The sequence below is a fragment of the Galeopterus variegatus genome, unplaced genomic scaffold (assembly GCF_000696425.1).
Source record: "Galeopterus variegatus unplaced genomic scaffold, G_variegatus-3.0.2 Scaffold196, whole genome shotgun sequence".
Classification (NCBI taxonomy): Eukaryota; Metazoa; Chordata; class Mammalia; order Dermoptera; family Cynocephalidae; genus Galeopterus; species Galeopterus variegatus.
The window spans coordinates 104,205-125,310 of record NW_007726307.1 but is presented as its reverse complement, the minus strand read 5'-3'; the positions used below and the strand labels follow the sequence as shown (position 1 = coordinate 125,310).

Genomic DNA, 21,106 nt, shown 5'->3' with positions numbered 1-21,106 from the left:
TGTTAAGTCTTAAGAGTTCTTTGTATATTTTGGATAATAGTCCTTTATCAGATATGTCTTTTGCAAATATTTTCTTACAGTCTGTGGCTTGTACTCCCATTCTCTTGACAGAATCTTTTGCAGAGTGGAAGTTTAAATTTTAATGAAGTCCAGATGAGATCTGTAGTGATGTTCCCTCTTTCATTGTGATATTAGTAATTTAAGTCTTTCTCTTTTTTCTTTAATTAGCCTGATTAGAGGCTTATAGGTTTTATTAATCTTTCCAAAGAACCAGCTTTTGATTTTGTTAATTTTCTCTTCTGGTTTTCAAATAGATTGATTTCTGCTCTAATTTTTATTATTTCTTTTCTTCTGCTTACTTTTGAGTTAATATGTTCTTCTTTTTGTAGTTTCCTAAGGTTGAATCTTATTGATTTTAGATCTTTCTACTTTTCTAATATATGCATTAAATGGTATAAATTTCCCTCTAACCATTGCTTTTGCTGTATCCCACAAATTTTATAGGTTGTATTTTTATTTTTATTTAGTTCAAAGTATTTTAAATTTTCTCTTGAGATTTCTTCTTTGACCCATATGTTATTTAGAAGCAAGTTGTTTAATTTCTAAGTATTTCAAGATTTTCAAGCTATTTTTCTGTTATTGATTCCAGTTTAATTCTATTGTTGTTTGAGAGCATTGTATGATGCCTAGTCTTTAAAGTTTGTTAAGGTGTGTTTTATGGCCCAGAATGTGGTCTATCTTGGTGAATGTTCTGTGAGTTTGAGAAGAATGCATATTCTGCTGTTCTTGGATGAAATATTCTATGGATGTCAATTAGATTCCATTGATTGATGGTGCTGTTGAGTTCAACTGTGTCCTTACTGATTCTCTGCCTGAGGATTTGGATCTGTCCATTTCTGATACAGGGTGTTAAAGTATCCAACCAAAATGATGGATTTATTTATTTCTCCTTACAATTCTATCAGTTTTTGTTTCTATTTTGTTACTCTCTTTTTAGGTACTTACACATTAGGGATTGTTATGTCTTCTTGGAGAACTGACCCATTTATCAGTATGTAATGCCCCTTTTTAACCCTGATAATTTTCCTTGCTCTGAAGTTTTTTCTGTCTGAAATTAATATAGCCATTCTGGAATTCTTTTGATTAGTATTGGCATTGGGAATATCTTTCTCCATTCCTTTACTTCTAATCTATATGTGTCTTTATATTTAAAGTGGGTTTCTTCTAGACAACATATACTTGGGACTTGTTTTTTGATCCCTCCTGACAATCTCTGTCTTCTAATTGGTACACTTAGAACATTGATGTTTAAAGTGGTTGACATATGAAGGTACTTCAAAAAGTTTGTGGAGAGGGCCAGCCCGTGGCTCACTTGGGAGAGTGTGGTGCTGATAACACCAAGGCCGCAGGTTCTTCAGTTATACATTTTCTTCTTTTTTTAAAAAAATTTTTTTAGTGGTTGTCCTAGAGTTTGCAGTATACATTTACTAATCCAAGTCTACATTCAANTACTCCCATTCTCTTGACAGAATCTTTTGCAGAGTGGAAGTTTAAATTTTAATGAAGTCCAGCTTATCAATCATTTCTTTAATGGATTGTGCCTCTGGTGTTATATTTAAAAAGTTATTACCATACCCAAGGTAATCTAGATTTTCTCCTGTGTTATCTTCTAGGAGTTATCTTGCTGTTTACATTTAGGTCTGTGGTCTATTCTGAGTTAATTTTTGTGAAGGGTGTAAGGTCTGTATCTAAATTTATTTATTTTTCATGTGAATGTGCAATTGTTCTAGCACCATTTGTTGAACAAACTTTCTTTTTTTCATTGAATTGTCTTTGCTCCTTTGTCAAAGATCAGTTGACTGTATTTATTTATTTGTGTCTATTTCTGGGCTCTCTGTTCTGTTCCATTGATCTATTTGTCTTTTCTTTCATAAATAGCACACTGTCTTGATTACTACAGCTTTATAGTAGGTCTGAAGTTGGGTAATGTCAATCCTACAATTTTTTTCTCATCCTCCACTGTTGAGTTGGCTAATCTCAGTCTTCTGCGTCTCCATATAAATTTTAGAATCAGTTTGTCAATATCCACAAAACAACTCTCTGGGATTATGACTGAGATAACATTGAATTTATAGATCAAGTTGGGAAGAACTGACATCTTGACAATAGTGAGTCTTTCTAACCATGAACATTTTATATTTTTCCATGTGTTTAGTTCTTTGATTTCTTTCATTAGAGTTTTATAGTTTTCCTCATATAGATCTTGTACATATTTCATACCTAAGCATTTTCTTTTTTGAGTTGTAAATGTAAATGGTATTGTGCTTTTATTTTCAAATCCCACCTGTTCATTGCTGGTATATAGGAAAGCAGTTGACTGTTGTATATTACTCTTGTATCTCGCAACTTTGCTATAATTCCTTATTAGTTCCAGTAGATATTTTGTTGTGGTTGGTTCTTTTGGATTTTTAGATGATCATATCATCTGTAAATTGAGATGGGTTTACTTCTTTCTTCACAATGTGTATACCTTCTATTTACTTTTCTTGTCCTACTGAATTAGCTATGACTTCCAGTAAGATATTGAGAAGGAGTGGTTAGAGAGGACATCTTTAATCCCTGATCTTAGCAGGAAAGCTTGTTTCTCACCATTAAGTGTGATGTCTGCTGTAGGGTTTTTTTTGTTTGTTTTTTGTTTGTTTGTTTGTTTTGCTGTAGATGTTCTTTATGAAGTTGAGGAAGTTCTCTTCTGTTCCTAGTTTTCTGAACATTTTTATCATAAATGGGTGTTGGATTTTGTCAAATGCTTTTCTGTATTTATTGATATGATGATGTGATTTTTCTTCTTTAGCTTGCTGATGTGATGTATGACATGAATTGATTTTCAAATGTTGGACCAGTCTTGCATACCTGGGATAAATCTCACTTGGTCACGGTGTATAATTTTTTTAATACATTGTTTGACTCGATTTACTAATGTTTTTTGAGGGATTTTGCATCTGTGTTCATGAGAGATAAGGGTCTGTAGTTTTCTTGTAGTGCTTTTGTCTGGTTTAGGTATTAGGGTAGTACTGGCCTCATAGAATGAGTTAGGAAATATTCCCTCTACTTTAATCTTCTGGAAGATTGTAGAGAATTGGTATAATTTCTTCCTTAAAGTTCTCTGTAGAATTTATCAGTGAACCCATCTGGGTCTTTTCCTTCTGTTTTGGAAGGTTATTAATTATTGATTAAGTTCTTTAATATACATAGACCTATTCAGAGTGTCTATTTCTTCTTGTATGTGTTTTGGCAGATTGTGTCTTTCAAGGAATTGATCCATTTCATATAGGTTATTGAATTCATGGGCATAGAGGTATTCCTTTAATATATTTTTGATGTCCATGAGATCTGTAGTGATGTTCCCTCTTTCATTGTGATATTAGTAATTTAAGTCTTTCTCTTTTTTCTTTAATTAGCCTGATTAGAGGCTTATAGGTTTTATTAATCTTTCCAAAGAACCAGCTTTTGATTTTGTTAATTTTCTCTTCTGGTTTTCAAATAGATTGATTTCTGCTCTAATTTTTATTATTTCTTTTCTTCTGCTTACTTTTGAGTTAATATGTTCTTCTTTTTGTAGTTTCCTAAGGTTGAATCTTATTGATTTTAGATCTTTCTACTTTTCTAATATATGCATTAAATGGTATAAATTTCCCTCTAACCATTGCTTTTGCTGTATCCCACAAATTTTATAGGTTGTATTTTTATTTTTATTTAGTTCAAAGTATTTTAAATTTTCTCTTGAGATTTCTTCTTTGACCCATATGTTATTTAGAAGCAAGTTGTTTAATTTCTAAGTATTTCAAGATTTTCAAGCTATTTTTCTGTTATTGATTCCAGTTTAATTCTATTGTTGTTTGAGAGCATTGTATGATGCCTAGTCTTTAAAGTTTGTTAAGGTGTGTTTTATGGCCCAGAATGTGGTCTATCTTGGTGAATGTTCTGTGAGTTTGAGAAGAATGCATATTCTGCTGTTCTTGGATGAAATATTCTATGGATGTCAATTAGATTCCATTGATTGATGGTGCTGTTGAGTTCAACTGTGTCCTTACTGATTCTCTGCCTGAGGATTTGGATCTGTCCATTTCTGATACAGGGTGTTAAAGTATCCAACCAAAATGATGGATTTATTTATTTCTCCTTACAATTCTATCAGTTTTTGTTTCTATTTTGTTACTCTCTTTTTAGGTACTTACACATTAGGGATTGTTATGTCTTCTTGGAGAACTGACCCATTTATCAGTATGTAATGCCCCTTTTTAACCCTGATAATTTTCCTTGCTCTGAAGTTTTTTCTGTCTGAAATTAATATAGCCATTCTGGAATTCTTTTGATTAGTATTGGCATTGGGAATATCTTTCTCCATTCCTTTACTTCTAATCTATATGTGTCTTTATATTTAAAGTGGGTTTCTTCTAGACAACATATACTTGGGACTTGTTTTTTGATCCCTCCTGACAATCTCTGTCTTCTAATTGGTACACTTAGAACATTGATGTTTAAAGTGGTTGACATATGAAGGTACTTCAAAAAGTTTGTGGAGAGGGCCAGCCCGTGGCTCACTTGGGAGAGTGTGGTGCTGATAACACCAAGGCCGCAGGTTCGGATCCTTTATAGGGATGGCCGGTTTGCTCACTGGCTGAGCGTGGTGCTGACACCACCAAGTCAAGGGTTAAGATCCCCTTACTGGTCATCTTTAAGAAAAAAAAAAGTTTGTGGAGAAATAGAATGAAAGATAATACAAATCTCTCTATGAACATTTTCAAGTACGTTCATGTTTACCATGCTTGTTACTGTTTCAACTCAATGCTCTTTTTCTTTATTCTGCCTTTTGTGGTTTTAATTCAGCATTTTATGATTCCGTTTTCTCCCCTTTCTTAGCATATCAGTTATACATTTTCTTCTTCTTTCTTCTTTTTTTAAAAAATTTTTTTTAGTGGTTGTCCTAGAGTTTGCAGTATACATTTACTAATCCAAGTCTACATTCAAATGACGCTATATTTCTTCACGGGTAGTGAAAGTACCTTATAATAACAAAACGTTCCTGATTCCTCTCTCCTTCTCTTGTCTCATTGCTGTCGTTCATCTCACTTATACATAAACCATAATCACAGCATGCTCTGTTGCTATTAATATTTTGAACATTGACTGTCATCAGTTAGATCAAGTAAGAATAAGAAAAATAAATGTTTTTATTTTACCTTCACTTATTCTTTCTCTAACACTTTCCCTTTCTTTATGTAGATCTGAGTTTTTGACCTATATAATTTTCCTTCTCTCTGAGGAACTTTTAACATTTCTTACAAGCCAGATGTACTGGCAACAAATTCCCTAAGTCTTTGTCTGAGAAAGTCTTTATTTCTCCTTTACTTTTGAAGGATAATTTCACAGGATACAGAACTGTGGGTTTTTTGTTTTGTTTTTTAATTCTCTCTACATATTAAGTATTTCACTTCACCATCTTCTTGCTTGCATGGTTTCTGAAAAGTCAGATGTAATTCATATTTTTGCTCCTCTATGGGTAATGTATTACTTTTCCCCTGGCTTCTTTCAAGATTTTTTCTTTAATTTTCTGCAGTCTGCATGTGATGCCTAGATATATATTTTTCTTTCTTTTTGTTTTTGCATTTATCCTGCTTGTGTTCTCTGAGCCTCCTGGCTCTGCAGTTTGGTGCCTGGCACTAATTTCAGTTATTATTGCTTCAAGTATTGTTTGTGTTTCTATTTTTTCTTCTCCTTCTGGTATTCCCATTACACATAGCTTACACGCTTTCTAACAGTTTTGTAACAGTTTTGTACACAGTTCTTGGGTATTCTGTTTTTCCCCCCCACCAGTCTTTTTTCTCTTCACTTTTCAGTTTTGGAAGCTTCTAGTGACTTATTGTCAAGCTCGGAGATTTTTTGCTTCAGTGGTGTCCTGTCTACTAAGCCCATGGAGGCATTCCTCATTTCTGTGACAGTGTTTTTCTTTCTTAGAATGTCCATCTCTGGGCTCACTATCCCTGTGTTCTTGCGTGTTGTTTACTTCGTCCATTAGAGCTCCTGCATAATAATCGTAGTTGTTTTAAATTCATGATCTGATAATTCCAGCATCTCTGCCATGGCTGGTTCTGGTTTGATGCTTGCTCTGTTTCTTCACACTGTGCCTTTTGCTTTTCATATGCCTTATGGTTTCTTGCTGAAAGGTGGACTGATGATGTACTGGGCAACAGGAACTCTAGTAAATAGGCCTTTAGCGAAGTGGAGTTAAGGAGAGGGGAGAGGGAAGCCTTCTGTGTTCTTGTGATTAGGTCTTGGTCTTTTTGTGAGCTTGTGCCCCGGGCTATGAACGTCTCAGGTTTTTTCTCCTTTAGGTGGAACAGGATGGCTACAGGGGGTGGGAGCTGGGTATTTCCCTTCCCCCAGGTTGGTTAGGCCCTAATAAAACCTCAATAGGTTAGGCTCTGGGAAAATAGTTTCTTTTGAGGGGAGGCCTTGTTAAAAAGAACAGAATGCTCTTGGTCTATATCAAAATGGTTACTTTTCCCTTACGCCCGCCAGAAGCACGAGGAGATTTTTGTTCAGTCTTCACCATGAGAACCTACTAGAGCTCCTGGAGGAAAAACTCACACAAGTGTGGCCCCTATGAATGGGTCCCCCTGGAGTTTTTAACTCTGAGACTCGGTCACATTGAATTTTAACATATGAGTAGGTCATGTAACCACCACCACAATCAGGATACGGAACAGCCGACCCCCTTACTGAGCAGGGGCACACTGGGTCTGCACCCCCAGGGTCGTGCAGTCATTAGCGGCAGAGCTGGGGAAGCAGGGCCCCGTGGACTCTGGCTGAGCTGGAGGCACAAGCTGCAGGCAGCCCCTCTGCTCAGACCAGCCTCCCCAGGCCCGGCCCTGTGCACTGGCCCCTGACGGGTCCTGGGGCCCTTCCCAAAAAGGCCTGTCCCATCTGACGGGACCAGGGATAAGGTGGCCTCCGTGATGGCCGTGGCCTTGGTCTCTTTTTATTTCATTTCAGGAACCATCTGAAAATAGGTGGGCCTGTGTTTCTCTGCTTACGGGTTTGTGGTGGCTCCCCAGTGCCTCCTGCACTCGTCCAAGTGGCTGAGTGTCCAAGGCCAGCGCCAACATGTTGTCTCCGAGCCCCTCCCTCTTGTCCCTGCCCGGGAGTGTCCACTGCTCCTGGGCCACCCTGTGGCTGCTGCTCAACTCCTCCCTCCCCCACAGCCCCCTCTTCTGTGTCCCCTTGCTCCTACAGTCCTGCAGCTGCCTCTTCTTCACTCTGTCCCTGCCTCCAGTCCATCCTCCCCGCAGCAGCTGAGGACCCTCTAATGACGTCCTGTTGCCTGTGGGATCAAATCTCAGATCCCCGTCTGCCACCAAGGCCCCCATCACCTGCCCCTGCCCCTCCCCACCATGGCTCAGACAGAGCAGCCCAGGTGCCCCCCCCCCCCTGCCATCGCCTGCAGTGAACCTGCCTCCTCGGCTTGGACACAGCACTCCTGGTTGGGCACTCACGATGTTATTTAACTTCGATTTGGCACTGGTTTCACCCACGCTGCGCTATTTGCTGGCGTGTCTCTCTCCCGTGTGGGATTTGAAGTGAGGTGAGACCGGGCACCTTGTCTTGCTCCTTCCTGCGACCCCATGAGGCCCGGTACCTGCTACGTGATCAGGGAGGAGGGGCTCTGGGCAGTGTGCAGGGGGGCCCTGGATGGCCCCGCGCTGTCGTTCTTGCGTTTTGCCAAAGTCAGAGCCCTTCCCGCTTCTTTACACAGGTACAGTGCCCATGTGAATTCCACCTCTCCTCTAGAGCTCGTTCCAGCCCAGCTTCCAGCAGGAGGCCTACAGGGATCACTCCCTCCACGGCATTCCCCAGCCTTCCCTGGTCTTCAACATTTCATGGAGTGTGGGGAGTTTCCCAGTGGACCAAGTATGTCCCAAAGGTTGGGCCAGTTTCCTTGCAGCAGGCACTTTGGAGGAAGGAAGGGGACAGTACTGGGAGGGGAGGAGATCCTGGGACCCTAGGGAAGAAATTCTGGGCTGGACTGGCTGGAAAAATGGGTGCCTCTGCTTTGAGGGCAGGGGAGACAGCATTAGGTGCAGGGTGATTCAGCAACTGCAGGGCTTTAATGTGGACTCTGGTAGCAGGAATGCAGGGGCTGTGAGGGAATATGGGAGGTGCCCAAGGGAGGGATGGCTGCTAGGCTCTGCAGCGAGAGGCTCTGTCTGGGCTTGGGTCCAGTCTTAGAAGCAGCCAGGGCCTCCAGAGTTCTGATGACATGATGGTGGTCAGACCAGTTGTGCAGGGCAGTCTGACGGTGGTCAGGCTGATCATGGAGGCTGGTCCAATGGTGGTCAGCCTGGTCATGGAGGCTGGTCTGATGGTGGTCAGCCTGATCATGGAGGCTGATCATGGAGGCTTGTCTGATGGTGCTCAGGCTGATAATGGATGCTGATCATGGGGGCTGGTCTGATGGTGGTCAGGCTGGTCATGGAGACTGGTCTGACGGTGGTCAGCCTGATGATGGAGGCTGGTCTGACGGTGGTCAGGCTGATCGTGGAGGCTGGTCTGATGGTGGTCAGGCTGACCAGGCTGCCCGCAGGCTGGGCTAGTAACCTCAGCAAGAGATGAGGAGGGGGTTGGGGAGCACAGGAGCTGCAGAGGCTGGTACCAAGGGCTGTCTCTGCAAGAGCTCGCAGCCAGCCAAGGCTTGGTGCAGGGCATCCAGGATGGCTGAGGGACCAGGTCTCCCCTCTAGAGGGAAAGAGTGAAAAGGAAGGGCAGGGTTGGTGTGCTGGCCCTGGCCCACAGAGCCACTCTCCTTCCTTTCATGGCCTGCACTCCTCCCCAGCCCTGCCCGGCTCCCTCCCTATCTTGCCCCTCTCCCACCGAGGATCTGGCACTTCTGGCACACAATTCCTGATCTTCTCCTTGGTGCAAGACCATCTGGGGCACTGGACATGCCTGAGCCCTGCCCAGTGATGCCTGGTGAGGCCAGCCCATCACCATTGGTAAACCTGTGAGGTCAACAGGGCTGTGAAGCATAGTGCTCAAAGGAAATACCAAGGCCTTGGCACGGCCAGCACTCAACCCTCTGCACCTCAGTCTCCTCATCTGTAGAATGGGGATAATAATAGCACCTTCCTTACAAGGCCATTGTGAGGACTCAGGGGGTTAAAGACACCTGAGGTGCCTCCCCAGCAAGCCCAGTGAACTGGGTCCTTTCAAATGGCTGGCACTTACCAGTCTCCCACTGGCTATGACCACACTGGTTCCATCTGGAACTTCTCCTGAGGGCTTCTGTATGATTTTCTAAAGCCTATTCCTGACTCTACTCCTTGCAGGTTGTTCGTTGCTTTGCTTCCCATGGATTTGTCACCCCTTTTCCCCTGGGTGACAAAGCCGCCAAAGATTACTCAAAGCCCATCTCTTTTGAGCAGTGAGAAGCCCCAGAAAGGGGTTAATATCCCAGAACTTCCTCAAGTGTGAGGCATTTCTTCCATTTGGGAAATTAACCACGAATTGGGGTTCTCTTCCTGCATTTATTCTCCAGACCAAGAAGTTACAGGAAGAGACATAGGTGGGGTTTTGCTAAGTACAGTTTAACAAGTTTTACAATAGAAGATGGTAACATTCAGTAAAAACAAGTCAGATGACATTCTGTTAGGCAATTAAGTGATCCACTAACAAAGGCTTGATTTAGCAAACATTCCTTTTCCCTCCAGCAGCTTTTTAGTAACTTTACATATCAATTAGTAACTTGTCTGTCTTTGAGCCACCAACCTTGCTGTGTTACAATTCTTATCTTGCAACAGAGACTCAATAGCCTGGGGAAAATTTCCTGTCCTTGGCAAGGTCAATATTTGAAACTGCAAGGCTTTGGAAAACCAGGCCCTATGAAGTACATTTGTTTTATGAATCCTCTACAGCTGTTTTAGTCTGTTTTGTGTTGCTATAACAGAAATACCTGAGACTGGGTAATTTATAAGGAAAAGAGGCTTATTTGGCTTATAATTCTGGGACAGCTGCATCTGGCATGGGCCTCAGGCTGCTTCTACTCATGGTGGAAAGTGGCAGGCAGCCAACGGGTACAAGCAGATCACATGGCAAGAGGAAGCAAGAGAGAGAGAGAGTAGGTGCCAGGGTCTTTTTAAGCAACGAGTTCTCGTGGGAACTAATAGAGTGAGAACTCACTCATTAATTCCCCCCTCCCCCAGGGAGAGCATTAATCCATTCATGAGGGATCCAGCCCTATGACTCAATCAGTTTCCAACACTGCCACGGTGGGGATCGGATTTCCACATGAGTTTAGGAGGGGACAGCACATCCAAACTCCATCACAGGTGTTCAGGGCAGTGATAAAGCATCATTTTGCAGACTAGACACTTAGGACAGAGAGTCCTAGAGCTTTCCGGTCAGGACGCCCTCCAATGCTGTCCAGGCTCTGGAAGATGGGCACTCTCCTACCATGTGCTTGGTGCCTGAAATTGTCCTGTGTGCTCAGCAAAATCTTCCCCAGGGTTCTTTTTGATATGTTCTTAAAAAAATGGAAACAGGCCTGGATCAGACTGTGGCTGCTGTTCCTTATTCAGTGGGTGGAACTGCCGGCCTCTAGGCCTTCTGTGCAGCCCCCTGGGGATGGACAAAGCTCCCCACCCTTCCCTCCATCGTCTCTTCCTGCCCCTACTCCTAGGCTGGCCGCACTGGGCTTCTTGGAGACTTGGTGAGTTGAGGCCTCTAGGCCTTCTGTGCAGCCCCCTGGGGATGGACAAAGCTCCCCACCCTTCCCTCCATCATCTCTTCCTGCCCCTACTCCTAGGCTGGCCGCACTGGGCTTCTTGGAGACTTGGTGAGTTGATGGAGCAGTGCACAGGATCCACTTCATCAAAGATCACGTATTTAAGCATTACTGTTGATGTGCCGAAGCAGGCACTTGGGAAATAACTGACTAAGAGCATTTCTGTGCATTTGCTCATTCGATCCTTGCAACAACTTACTACACTTATTTTATTTTGTTTTGGTTTGGTTTAGCAATGGCTGGTACCAGGATCTGAACCTTTGACTTTGGTGTTGTCACACTGTGCTCAAACCTACTGAGCTAATTGGCCAGCCCTATTATGCCCATTTTAATGAGCAAAAAAGCAATGCTGAGAAAGAATGAGAAATTTGCCCAAAGCTACCCAGCTGGGAGGTGGAAGGACCAGCACCTCCTGCCAGGCTGTAAGGCCCAGAGCCTGTGCTGGGAACCCTGCCATTCACTACCTGCAGGTCTGGGCCAGGACTCAGCGGTCAGGCCCATCCCGGCTCTCTCTGCCTGCCCAGGTTGTGTGACGTTGGGTGGCACCTTGACAGCCCTATGTCCTAGGCAGCCTGGTACACAGGGAAGAGCCCACTCAGAGCCATGCAGACCTGGGTTCAAATCCTACCTCCACCTCATACTGGCTGTAAAATCTTGGGTAAGTTAACAGGTCTCAAATTTTTTAAAAAAATGTTTTGCTGATGATTTCTGTTTTCTGATTTTTTATCAGCCACCTTGCCAAGGAATTCCAATAATTTACCTCTAGGTACTCTTGTGGGTTCTGTGTAGATAATATGATCTACAATTAATGATAGGTTTGTTTCTTCCCTTCTAATCCTGTATTCTTTCTTTTTCTTGTCTTACTGCACTGGCTGGAACCTCTAGTCATCATACAAGCAGTGATGAGAGGCTCTCTTGTCTTGGGTCCAGTTTTAGGATTCCTCCTATCATTTCACCTATCAGTGTGAGATTTGCGAGAAGTATTTTGTTGAGATCCTTTATCTGATTAAGGAAGATCCCTACTGTACTTAATATGTTGAGAAGTTGTATAATCAAAACAGATTGAATTTTATTGACTGCCTTTTCTGCATCTATTGAGATGATTATAAAGGTTTTCCTCCTTTAATCTGCAATGTGGAGTATTTTGGCGATAGGTGTTTTTGATGTGGGCTCATCCTTGAATTCCTGCGATAAGTCCAACTTGGTCATGTCGCATTTCTTTAACCACTGCTGGATTTGGTTTGCTAGTATTTTATTTAATAACTGCATCCATGTTTAAATGTGATGTTGGCTTATAATTTTCCTTTTTATATTTCTCCTTTCTGGTTTTGAAATCACAGTTACACTAGCTTCATCTAATGAGCTAGGGAGCCCCACCCAACACTTTCTTTTAGTTGGCGTCTCTGGACCTCCATTTCTGAGCCTCCATGTCTGCTTACTGTGAGGGGAGCCCATGCCCAGTGCCTGACACAGGCAGGGGCTCCTTCCCGAGAGCACATTTCCCTTCCCCGAATGTGCCAGCTCCCATGAGCTCACCAGGTCCCGGAGCCTCTGCAGGAGCTGCAGCACATCCACCAGCTTCTCCTCCAGCAGGGACAGCCGCACCCTCTCAGTCTCCACCAACTGCAGCTCCAGCCTCAGATGTTCGTTCTCCTCCACCTTCCTCTGCAGCTCTGCCTATGGGGAAAAAGGGGCTCAGCACTTGCCCTGCTGCCCTTTCCCACATCCTCATGACACCTTCTCCCCAGCAAGTACCATGGCCCTCCTTGACCCTTTCACAGAGGTCATCTCATCTGGTCTCTCCCAGCCTGTTAGGTGACTGGGCAAACAAACTACCCTGTCTGCCTGAGGCCAGCAGTGAGGCCCAGAGAAGCTGAGTGCCAGGCCTAAAGCTGCACAGCGAGTTGGACTGATGTAAGAGCATGCATATTGTGTTCTCTAGTCTAAGAACTCTATTCTACCTTCTCTTTTCTATCTGCCTCATTTCTTTTCTTTTTAATTAATTTGTTTTGGTGGCAAGCAACAGAAACCAATCTAGCTAGCTTAAACAGAAAGGGAGTTTAGTGGCAGGTTAGTGGGCAGTTCCTAGAATGGACCAGCAGTTTCAGAACCTCAGGAATGGGGCAGCTATGGGGGCTGAGACAGCAGGAAGGTCTCAAGCCTCTTGCCCTGGGCCACAGCTGAAAAGGACCCTCTCCGGCCATTTCCCCCACCTCTCCCAGGAGAGGGGCCTGAAAGGCCCAGCCAGGGGGCCGCCAAGACTGCCAATCCCACCAGGATACCAGGGGTTGGCTCCAGGCCATCACAAGATGTCACACGTCCACCCGCCTTCTAAAGCAATCATGCCAGGCACAAGGCAATCCTCACCCTCGGCACTGGAGGGAAAGAGAAGCAGCGGAAAGTCTGGTGCCTTTGGGCACTCAGGGTCCCCTCTGGGCTCCAAGCAGGAGGAGGGGAGGCCCAGTACTTCCACCAATTGCATGTGGAACTGGAAGGCTGGCTAATTCTGGAATGCCCCCAGCCCCTGTTTCCTTGGAATTTACTTAGAAACGAGGGGTGGCTATGCCCTTTGGAACTTTGTGACAGCCAGTGTATTTCCAGATGGCCTGTTGCACTGCACTTTGCATGAATGGTAATGCCTCCCCCACTCAGAGCTACAACTTCCCTGGGGGGTGCTGGGCAGGCAAGATCAAGGCCTCAAGGAAAACAGAGCGATGGTGGTGAGAATATGAAAACGACCTTAAACATAAAAGATCAACACGACATAGAAGAGTGCTAGAAGGGATCTGCTTGCAAAACAGGGACAACCGTAGCTCATATTTATTGAGAGATCGCCACAAGTGCTCACCCATTTGATACACGTAGTGTACTGTTATTATTACACCCATTTTACAGATGAGGAAACTGAGGCATGGAAAAGTTGAGTAACTTCCCCAAAGTCACACAGGTAACAGAGCCAGGATTTGAAGCCAGGCAGTCTAGCTCCAGCACGCAATCACCATGCCATGCCAGTCGGCAGTAGCTGCCTGCTCTGGTGAGTAACATTTCTTCTGAGTCACACTTTTAGATTTTCAGGGCTTATCACAGGAGAGTGCACCCCTCTGAGGCAGGGGCTCCAGGAGGTGGAGGTGGTGCAGGCCCTGTCTCACTGCAGGCTAGAGGCAGCCACACTGGCTCGTCATTCTTGACATTCATCTTTGTTCCCCTTTGCAAATTCCAACAAAATGTTTGCATGATCTTGGTCTTTATCCAATTTATTGCAATGCTTAGGGCCTGCTTTTTTCTGTCTTGGTCTTTGATTTCATATGCTCCTTTGCTCTTTTCCCAGTGACTCACCCAGTGGCCTCCAAAGGATGGTGCGGTGTGGCTGCCTTGGCTTAACGGGGCACACTGGTGTGATTGAGGGCATAGGCCCCAGCCCAGCCCACCCGACCTCTTTCAAACTGTTCCCTACCCCACTAAGCTCTTTGGCCACAAAATGAGACAAAGCATGTCGGTGCCCAGCACATGATTCGTGTGCAGTACATGCCAGCTGGTGTCACTTTTAAAAATTACTATTTAAGAATAAGCTGGCTGGTCAGCTCGAGTTGGTTAGAGCCTGGTGCTGACAACACCAAGGTCTAGGTTCAATCTCTGTACCAGCTGCAAAAATAAAAAACACAAAGTTAAGATGCACCATTGTGTTCTCACCCAGTTTTGTCGAAAAATTTCCTCCAAACTATGTTTGGCTTAAGAATAAGAGCATCGTACTTCAGTCATGAAGATGATTTCTAAAAAGGAATGAATAAAAAATATTACCTGGTTTTATTAAATAAATAGTACAATAGTGCATGTTAATCAATTTTAGTTTTGCTTTTCCCTCTCTCTAGTCCCTGTGTTATGTGCATTCACTTTAGTGGACTTCCCAGGACCAAGCACTATTGATCCTTTATCAATACTTGCACAATCTTCTTTTTTTTGGCAGCTGTAAGACTTTGGAGTTATAACACCGTGCTCTAACCATCTGAGATAACTGGCCAGCCCCTTTATCAATATTTGATATGGATGATATCAATGTTTAATATTTAAAGGACCCTTGGAGCCAGCCTGTGGCTCACTCGGGAGAGTGTGGTGCTGATAACACCAAGGCTACAGGTTCGGATCCCATATAGGGATGGCCAGTTGCTCACTGGGTGAGCATGGTGCTGACAACACCAAGTCAAGGGTTAAGATCCCCTTACTGGTCATCTTTAAAAAAAAAAAATTTTAAAGGACCCTTGTCCTTAGCACAGGAGTTGCCGTTTGTTGTCACAACCAGTTCCTGGGCATCGCACAGACCCACTGTAAGGGTGGAAGCCACACAGTACCCAGGAGGAGCAGGACAGACAGGGAGCCTGGATGGGGTGGGCCCGGTTTGGGGCCCTTGCCTCCAAACCCAGCACTGCCAACAAGGAACTGGCAGCAGGCCTTGGGTCCCATGTACAGGATGGGCTACTGGAGCCAACGACCTCAAGGTCTTCTCAGCTCTGCTTCAGTTGTTGTGGTCAGGCCAGAGGAGCAGGCAGAGGAGCCCAGAAGCCATGAGGACATCCGGGAGCTCTGCTGGCCGCATGCATGTTGGGGAGACCACAGCAGATGTTCCAGCATGACTGGGATGAGGCTCCGGCCGGGCTTAGGTCAAGTGGACTCAGCACCCAGACAGACGGCTGTTGTTCCTGGAGGGCCCACTGAACCCAAAAGAGGGGATCTCTGGGTCTGTGTATGCAGCCTGAAGCAGGGCATCAGCTGTTGGGGTCTTCCAGCAGCCCCTCCCTCCCTGGCAGCTCCCAGACCACCACCCAGGTACCCACTCACCATCACCACTGCAGGTAACGAGGCCCGAGGCCAGGCACATGGCTCCTCCCGACACTAATCAGCATAAGCCCAACCACTGTGATTGGTCTAGGGCTGCACAGGTAGCCAATGAGACACAGGAGCTGTCTGCTGGGATCTGGGACACAGAAGTGTCCTCCTCATGACCCCCTTTGCTTGCTGCCTGGGGGCTGTGAGGATGAGGTGAGGAGCTGTGATGGCTATTTGTGACTCTGAGGGAACCGTCTGGATATTCTGGAGGCTAAAAGGTACTTGGTAACATCATTTGAGTTGCTGGGTCAGGCTTTGCTAGAGCCAAGGCAAACCCTAAACGTGTGTGTTTTACGAGCCCGTAACCCTGACTCATAAAGTCCTGCATTCAAGATCCACCCAGTGCAAGCCAAGAATAGGGATGTGGCTGAGCAGCAGCCAAGAAAAACCCATGTGGAAAGTCTTCCCATGTGTTTCAGTGTGAAACCACGTGACTAGAGCTAGATCATATCAGTTGAGGTCTGAAAGAAAGTGAGCTGAGATGCCAGGTCCCATTCAAGCTTTATTAAAGAAAGAAATCTGCCAGTCTGTGCTCAAAGTGGAGGACAGCCCAGGGCTGCCCTGAAAATGGGGGACAGCAGCAACAATGGGATTGTGAGAGTTTATATTAGCTGTTGGGTGTGAAATATATGGGGGGAGGGACCATTCGGTTGATGTAACTGGGTGGAGAACTGTGCTGATGCAGAAGCTGGAAAGTTGTTTCTAAGTCAGAAGGCTTCTCCTAAAGGGAGGGGGGGAGGGGCTGGTGCTGGAGTGGAAGACGAGGCCGGCGGCTATCTTGTGCTCATTGTGTGCACAATGGCACCGGCCACGTCCAAAATCCATCATTCCTGCCTTTTAAGTATAAGAAGAAGGAAAAAGGGTGAAAGTCTCATTCTTCTGAAGCTACTTCCTGCTGGAGATGGGAGAAGATATGAAAAAAAATAAAAGATTTATGTTGGTGGGCAAAACAACTAGGTGTGGGGTATTGGTTTCGTGTGGGGAAGCTACATTCTTCTGGGGAAGGGTCGCTGATTCTGAGGGGCTGATATCCTTCTTGCAGGAACAATTTGGTGACCTTTTGGTTGGTGAAAGCCTGTATACGTTCCTGCAAAAAATTAGAGAAACACCAAAAGAGTCAGGGGCCAAAAAGTAGGATGAGTCCCAGCACAGTCAGGGGTCCTAGTAGGGACATGAGCCAGGGTATCCAAGGGTTCAGTGAAATGGTTTAAGTTGCTTTGGATTGCCCCAGACTCATTTATGTAATAACAGCATTCCTCCTCCAAGAAGAGGCAGGTGCCTTCCTTCTCAGCTGTAAGGAAGTAAAGGGCCCAACAGTTCTGTAAAGCAACTGTCGTGAGTGAGGTGACCTGTCACTGGAGGGAGGAGATGCTATCTACACTTAGTTCTTCTGAGAGTTTTTGATAGACTTGAGAGGCAGTAGCAGGGCCCGCTATGTCAGTCCCAGTTACAGGAAGGATCCCTGCCCCAGTTAAAAGGTACAATTAGTGCCCTATGGGAGCAGGGAGCAGAGGCACTTCCTGAGAGGGGGGACCAAAGTTAGTCCCAGTCCCATCTCCATCTCTCCATCTGTCTGGAAGGTGATGTCAGGGACGAGTTAAAAGAATATGCAAGAAATCATGTTAGGGGAGCAGGCAACAGGATAACGTAGTTTTACAAAGGAAATATATTCCGGTTTTAGGGCATGGATGAGGAGGGGGTAAGTGAGTGGCAGCGTTTGGTGTTAGTGAGGCAGAGTGTGGGCAGGCCCCGCACAATGCTGACAGTCCCCACATAACGCTGACAGTCCCCACATAATGCTGACAGTCCCTACTGAGGTGAGATTAGAGGAAAGTGAAGAGACGTTTGTGGAAACGTTGTGGGCTGCATCCACGGGGAGGGGGGTGACCACGAAAAGTTTCTCGCAAGGTGGGAGACAGATGAATCTCTCTGGGACCAGTCTGATTCACTGAGGACTGTATCATCCCTGAGGACCTGGAACCGCCATATTCTAGGTAAGGGGGAGCATTGAGATAGGAGGAAAAATGCGGGAAGGATGCGAAGGGTTAGGAGCCAAAAGAATTTAAAGAGGACATTGCCACGGTGACATTGCTAAAAAGCGTCCTACTGATAGGAGGTAAAGGAGGCCAGGAGAAATCTTCCCATAATGTCACACTGCCCTGGGGCAGCTGCTGCCCATCCTGTAGCAAGTACTAGAACAGATAGTGTAATAGCAGCTCCTGCGTGAAGGACGTGAAGCGGCCTGCAAGAGCGAGAGGATAATCACCAGGGGAAAGATCATCCTTCTTCTGGGATTGGGGGAAGAGTGGAGGTCCTAGAGATTTTCAATTTTGTGGGTCCTAAACTGGACGAAGTGTAAGATGTCGGGTTGGGGGTTGAGCAGAGGGACCCCTCTGGCTTGGTGTTAACAGATTCTTTGGGTAAAGTCTCAGGTGCTATTTTTACCAAGAATAAGTGATACCAAGGGGCCTTTCCTAGTACCTTTACTGCCGTGGAGGTGGGGGTGAGAAGTGCTGTATAAGGCCCTTCCCAGCATGGTGAGAGAGGCTTTGGGATTCAGCTCTTAATATGCACTTCCTGTCCTGGGCTCAGTTTAAAGTCTGAGAGGGTGGTGGGGGAAGGATGAGGTAATAGAAGGTTGGCCTGTTCCCTAAGATCCCTAATGAGTGAAAGAGTAGGGAGATACTGGCCGAAAGCGATGAGCTGGAAGGGAGAGGTGTGAGAGTGAAGGGCCTACCAGACATAAGTTTGAGGGGCTGAGGCCTGTGTTCTTGCAGGGGGCAGCCCGTAGGCGAATGAGTGACTGGTGGGGAGGCCAAAATGAAAGATGATTTCTGAGGTGAGAGCATGCGTTACTGCTGTAGCATCCTCTGAAGTGCAGGTAAAAGCCTCAATCCAACCTGGAAAGGTATCTGCTAAGGTTAGAAGATAGCGTGTCCTTTTGTGGGGAGAGTAATATAAGGGCTGAAGAAGGCGTAGTAGGGGTCATAGCCTATATGAACTGAATTATGGAAATCCAAAAGGATTTGGCTCAGCTCGTGTGGTAGGGAGGACATAGCAACCGGAGAGAGTATACCAGTTGTCCTTTCTCTGTGTCCCCAAATTTTGGAAGTGCTGTGTTTTGGGGGGTGTGTATTGGGATAAGGGCATAGGGGCCATGAGAAGGACCTGAGCAGGAGAGGAAGAGTGGGGGCCTGGTGATTGAGAAGCCTGTTTTGCAGTTAGATCCGCTGGTTTGTTTCCCGGGGCTGTGGGGTCATGGGAGGTTTGGTGTCCTGTGCAGTGTATAACCTGAACCTCCTTTGGGAGTTGTGCAGCCTCAATAGCTTGTGTTAAATTTACTATGGCATAACCCTCCTGGGGGGCAGGCGTGGAGGTGGTGCTCCCATCTATGAACCACGTAATGGGATGCAGGAGATGTGTGGAAAGGGATTGAGAAAGAGGTCTAAAGCCTCCATGCAGTTGTGTTCTAAGGGTCATGAGTGTTTTGGGATGAGAGTGGCTGAATTTTAAGGGAGGGCAAGGTTTAAAGGAGAACTGGGAGTTTTCAATGAAAGTAAGGTGAATAAGTTGTAGGCGGGAAAGGGAGAGAATTGACTTGGCCTTATGGCTGAGAAGGTCTTGACCATTTGTTGTTTCAAAGTTAGTTTAAGGCTTTCTTATGCTAAAAGGGCAGCTGCTGCCAAGGCCCATAAACAAGGGCCCATTCTCAAGATGTGGTATCTAGTTGTTTAGAGAAGTTTGTAACCGGGGAGAAAATATCTCCTGCCTTTTGTCTCAAAACCCTGACTGCCAATCTTTGGGTTTTGGTGATGTATAGGATAAAAGGATGAGATAGGTCTGAGAGAGATACAGCTGGGACTGCAAGGAGAGAGGCTTTTAATCACTGGAAGGGAGAATGAATGGGCTTTGTGGGACCTAAAGGGATGGGAGGATCCCCTTTGGCTGCCCCATAAAGTGGTTTTGCTAGCCGCCAAAGTTAGGAATCCATAGGCGAAGATACCCTGCAAGCCCCAAGAAAGAAAGGATTTCACCCTTTGTAGTAGGAGTAGGGAGTTCAGAAATTAGACTCTTGAACTGAAGGAGAAGAAATTTGGCCTTTGCTGGGGAAACTGGATATCCCCCAGAGGCCAAGAAATTAAGGAGAGCAACAGTGTGAGCCGGTGAATCCTCATAGGAGGGGCTACAAAGGAGGAGGTCATTCACATATTGTATTAAAGTGCTAGAGGTTAGGGGAAGTTCAGATAAGTCTTGAGCTAAGGTCTGGCTGAAGCAGTGGGGACTATCATGAAATCCCTGAGGTAGTACTGTCCAAGTAAGTTGTTGGGAATGGCGCATGTCACAGTCAGTCCTGTACTAAACGGTATGAGCTGTTAGGCTTTATAAACAGAAGGATGGGTGTATTGAAAGGCGAGTGTGTAGGCCATAAGAGAAGAGAAGAAAGGAGTTTGTGTATGAAAGGTTTTAAACCTATTAGGTTTTGTTAGCGATGGGGTACTGTGGAATATTAGGGAACAAAGAGGGGTTCAGCAATTTAACAAGGTTAGGGGAATGGCACATAGCAATGGAGGGAGAAGAAGCATCCCATACTAGGGATTAACCTTGTCTGAGGGGAAGGGGAAGGTGGAAGCCCCAGGGGCCAGGGCTGGGTACTGCCTGTAACAGGAGTATTGTAGCTGGAGTTAAAGTGTTTAGGGTAAGAGTAGCTTTGAATTTGAAAAGGATGTCCAGTCCCAGTAAGGGGGCTGGGCATTGAGGCATTATTAAGAATTCGTGTGTGAATTGGGTGTGATATAGGGTGCAGGAAAGGGCTTGAGTGATCCATGGGTGGTATTCTGATCCTGTGACCTCTACTATTGTGATAGAGGATGGGGTTGTTGGTCCTGCATACTTAGGAAGGGTAAAGTAAATGGCCCCTGTATCAATGACAAAAGAGATTGGCTTACCTGCTATGAGGCGAGTCACCTTGGGCTCACATGTGGTGATCTCCATGGGGGCCTCAGGCCCTGGGCACCATCAGTCCTCCTTCTGGGCAAAGCCAAGAAGCTCTGGTAAGGGATGGCCGTGAAGCCAAAGGCTGTAGGTGGGGACTGGGCCACTCCCTCTCTGGCGAGTGGCACAGTCAATCCCCCACTGACCTGGCCGTTTTCAATGAGGACAGGGCCCTGGACAGGGCCATGGATTGGGACATGCTTGTGCCCAGTGGCCCGGTTGACCACATTTGAAGCAGTTCTTGGGTGGCTTGCCTCTTAAGGCAGCCAGCTTTGGAGTATGTAAGCCATGGATGGCATTAGCCAGGAGCTGGTATTTGGCCTGATCTCTTTTGTAGTTTTCTTTTTTTTTAATATCAGGGGCTGATTGGTTAATGAAATGAGAGTGTAAAAGGGC

At 45.4% G+C, this 21,106-nt stretch overlaps 1 protein-coding gene across 1 annotated transcript; it reads right to left on the bottom strand.

The window, feature by feature from the left end:
* Nucleotides 1-8,656: 8,656 nt before the first annotated feature.
* EFCC1 (EF-hand and coiled-coil domain containing 1) lies at nt 8,657-20,710 on the bottom strand. The gene is made up of 5 exons (XM_008565310.1): nt 20,665-20,710; nt 13,205-13,212; nt 12,374-12,514; nt 10,507-10,576; nt 8,657-8,793 (listed from the first exon to the last, which is right to left on the bottom strand). The coding sequence occupies exons 1-5, from the start codon at nt 20,708-20,710 to the stop codon at nt 8,657-8,659; spliced, it is 402 nt and encodes a 133-aa protein (XP_008563532.1).
* Nucleotides 20,711-21,106: the final 396 nt, after the last annotated feature.

Excerpts from the sequence above, each read along its gene's own strand:
- EFCC1 (XM_008565310.1), bottom strand. The coding sequence starts at position 20,710 with ATGGAGATCACCACATGTGAGCCCAAGGTGACTCGCCTCATAGCAG. Across the intron at positions 10,577-12,373 it reads TGCAGAGGCTCCGGGACCTG|AACATATCAAAAAGAACCCT; the intron begins GTGAGCTCATGG and ends CATTTTTTTAAG. Across the intron at positions 8,794-10,506 it reads TTTCAGGCACCAAGCACATG|AGGGGAGACCTGGTCCCTCA; the intron begins GTAGGAGAGTGC and ends CTTTCCCTCTAG.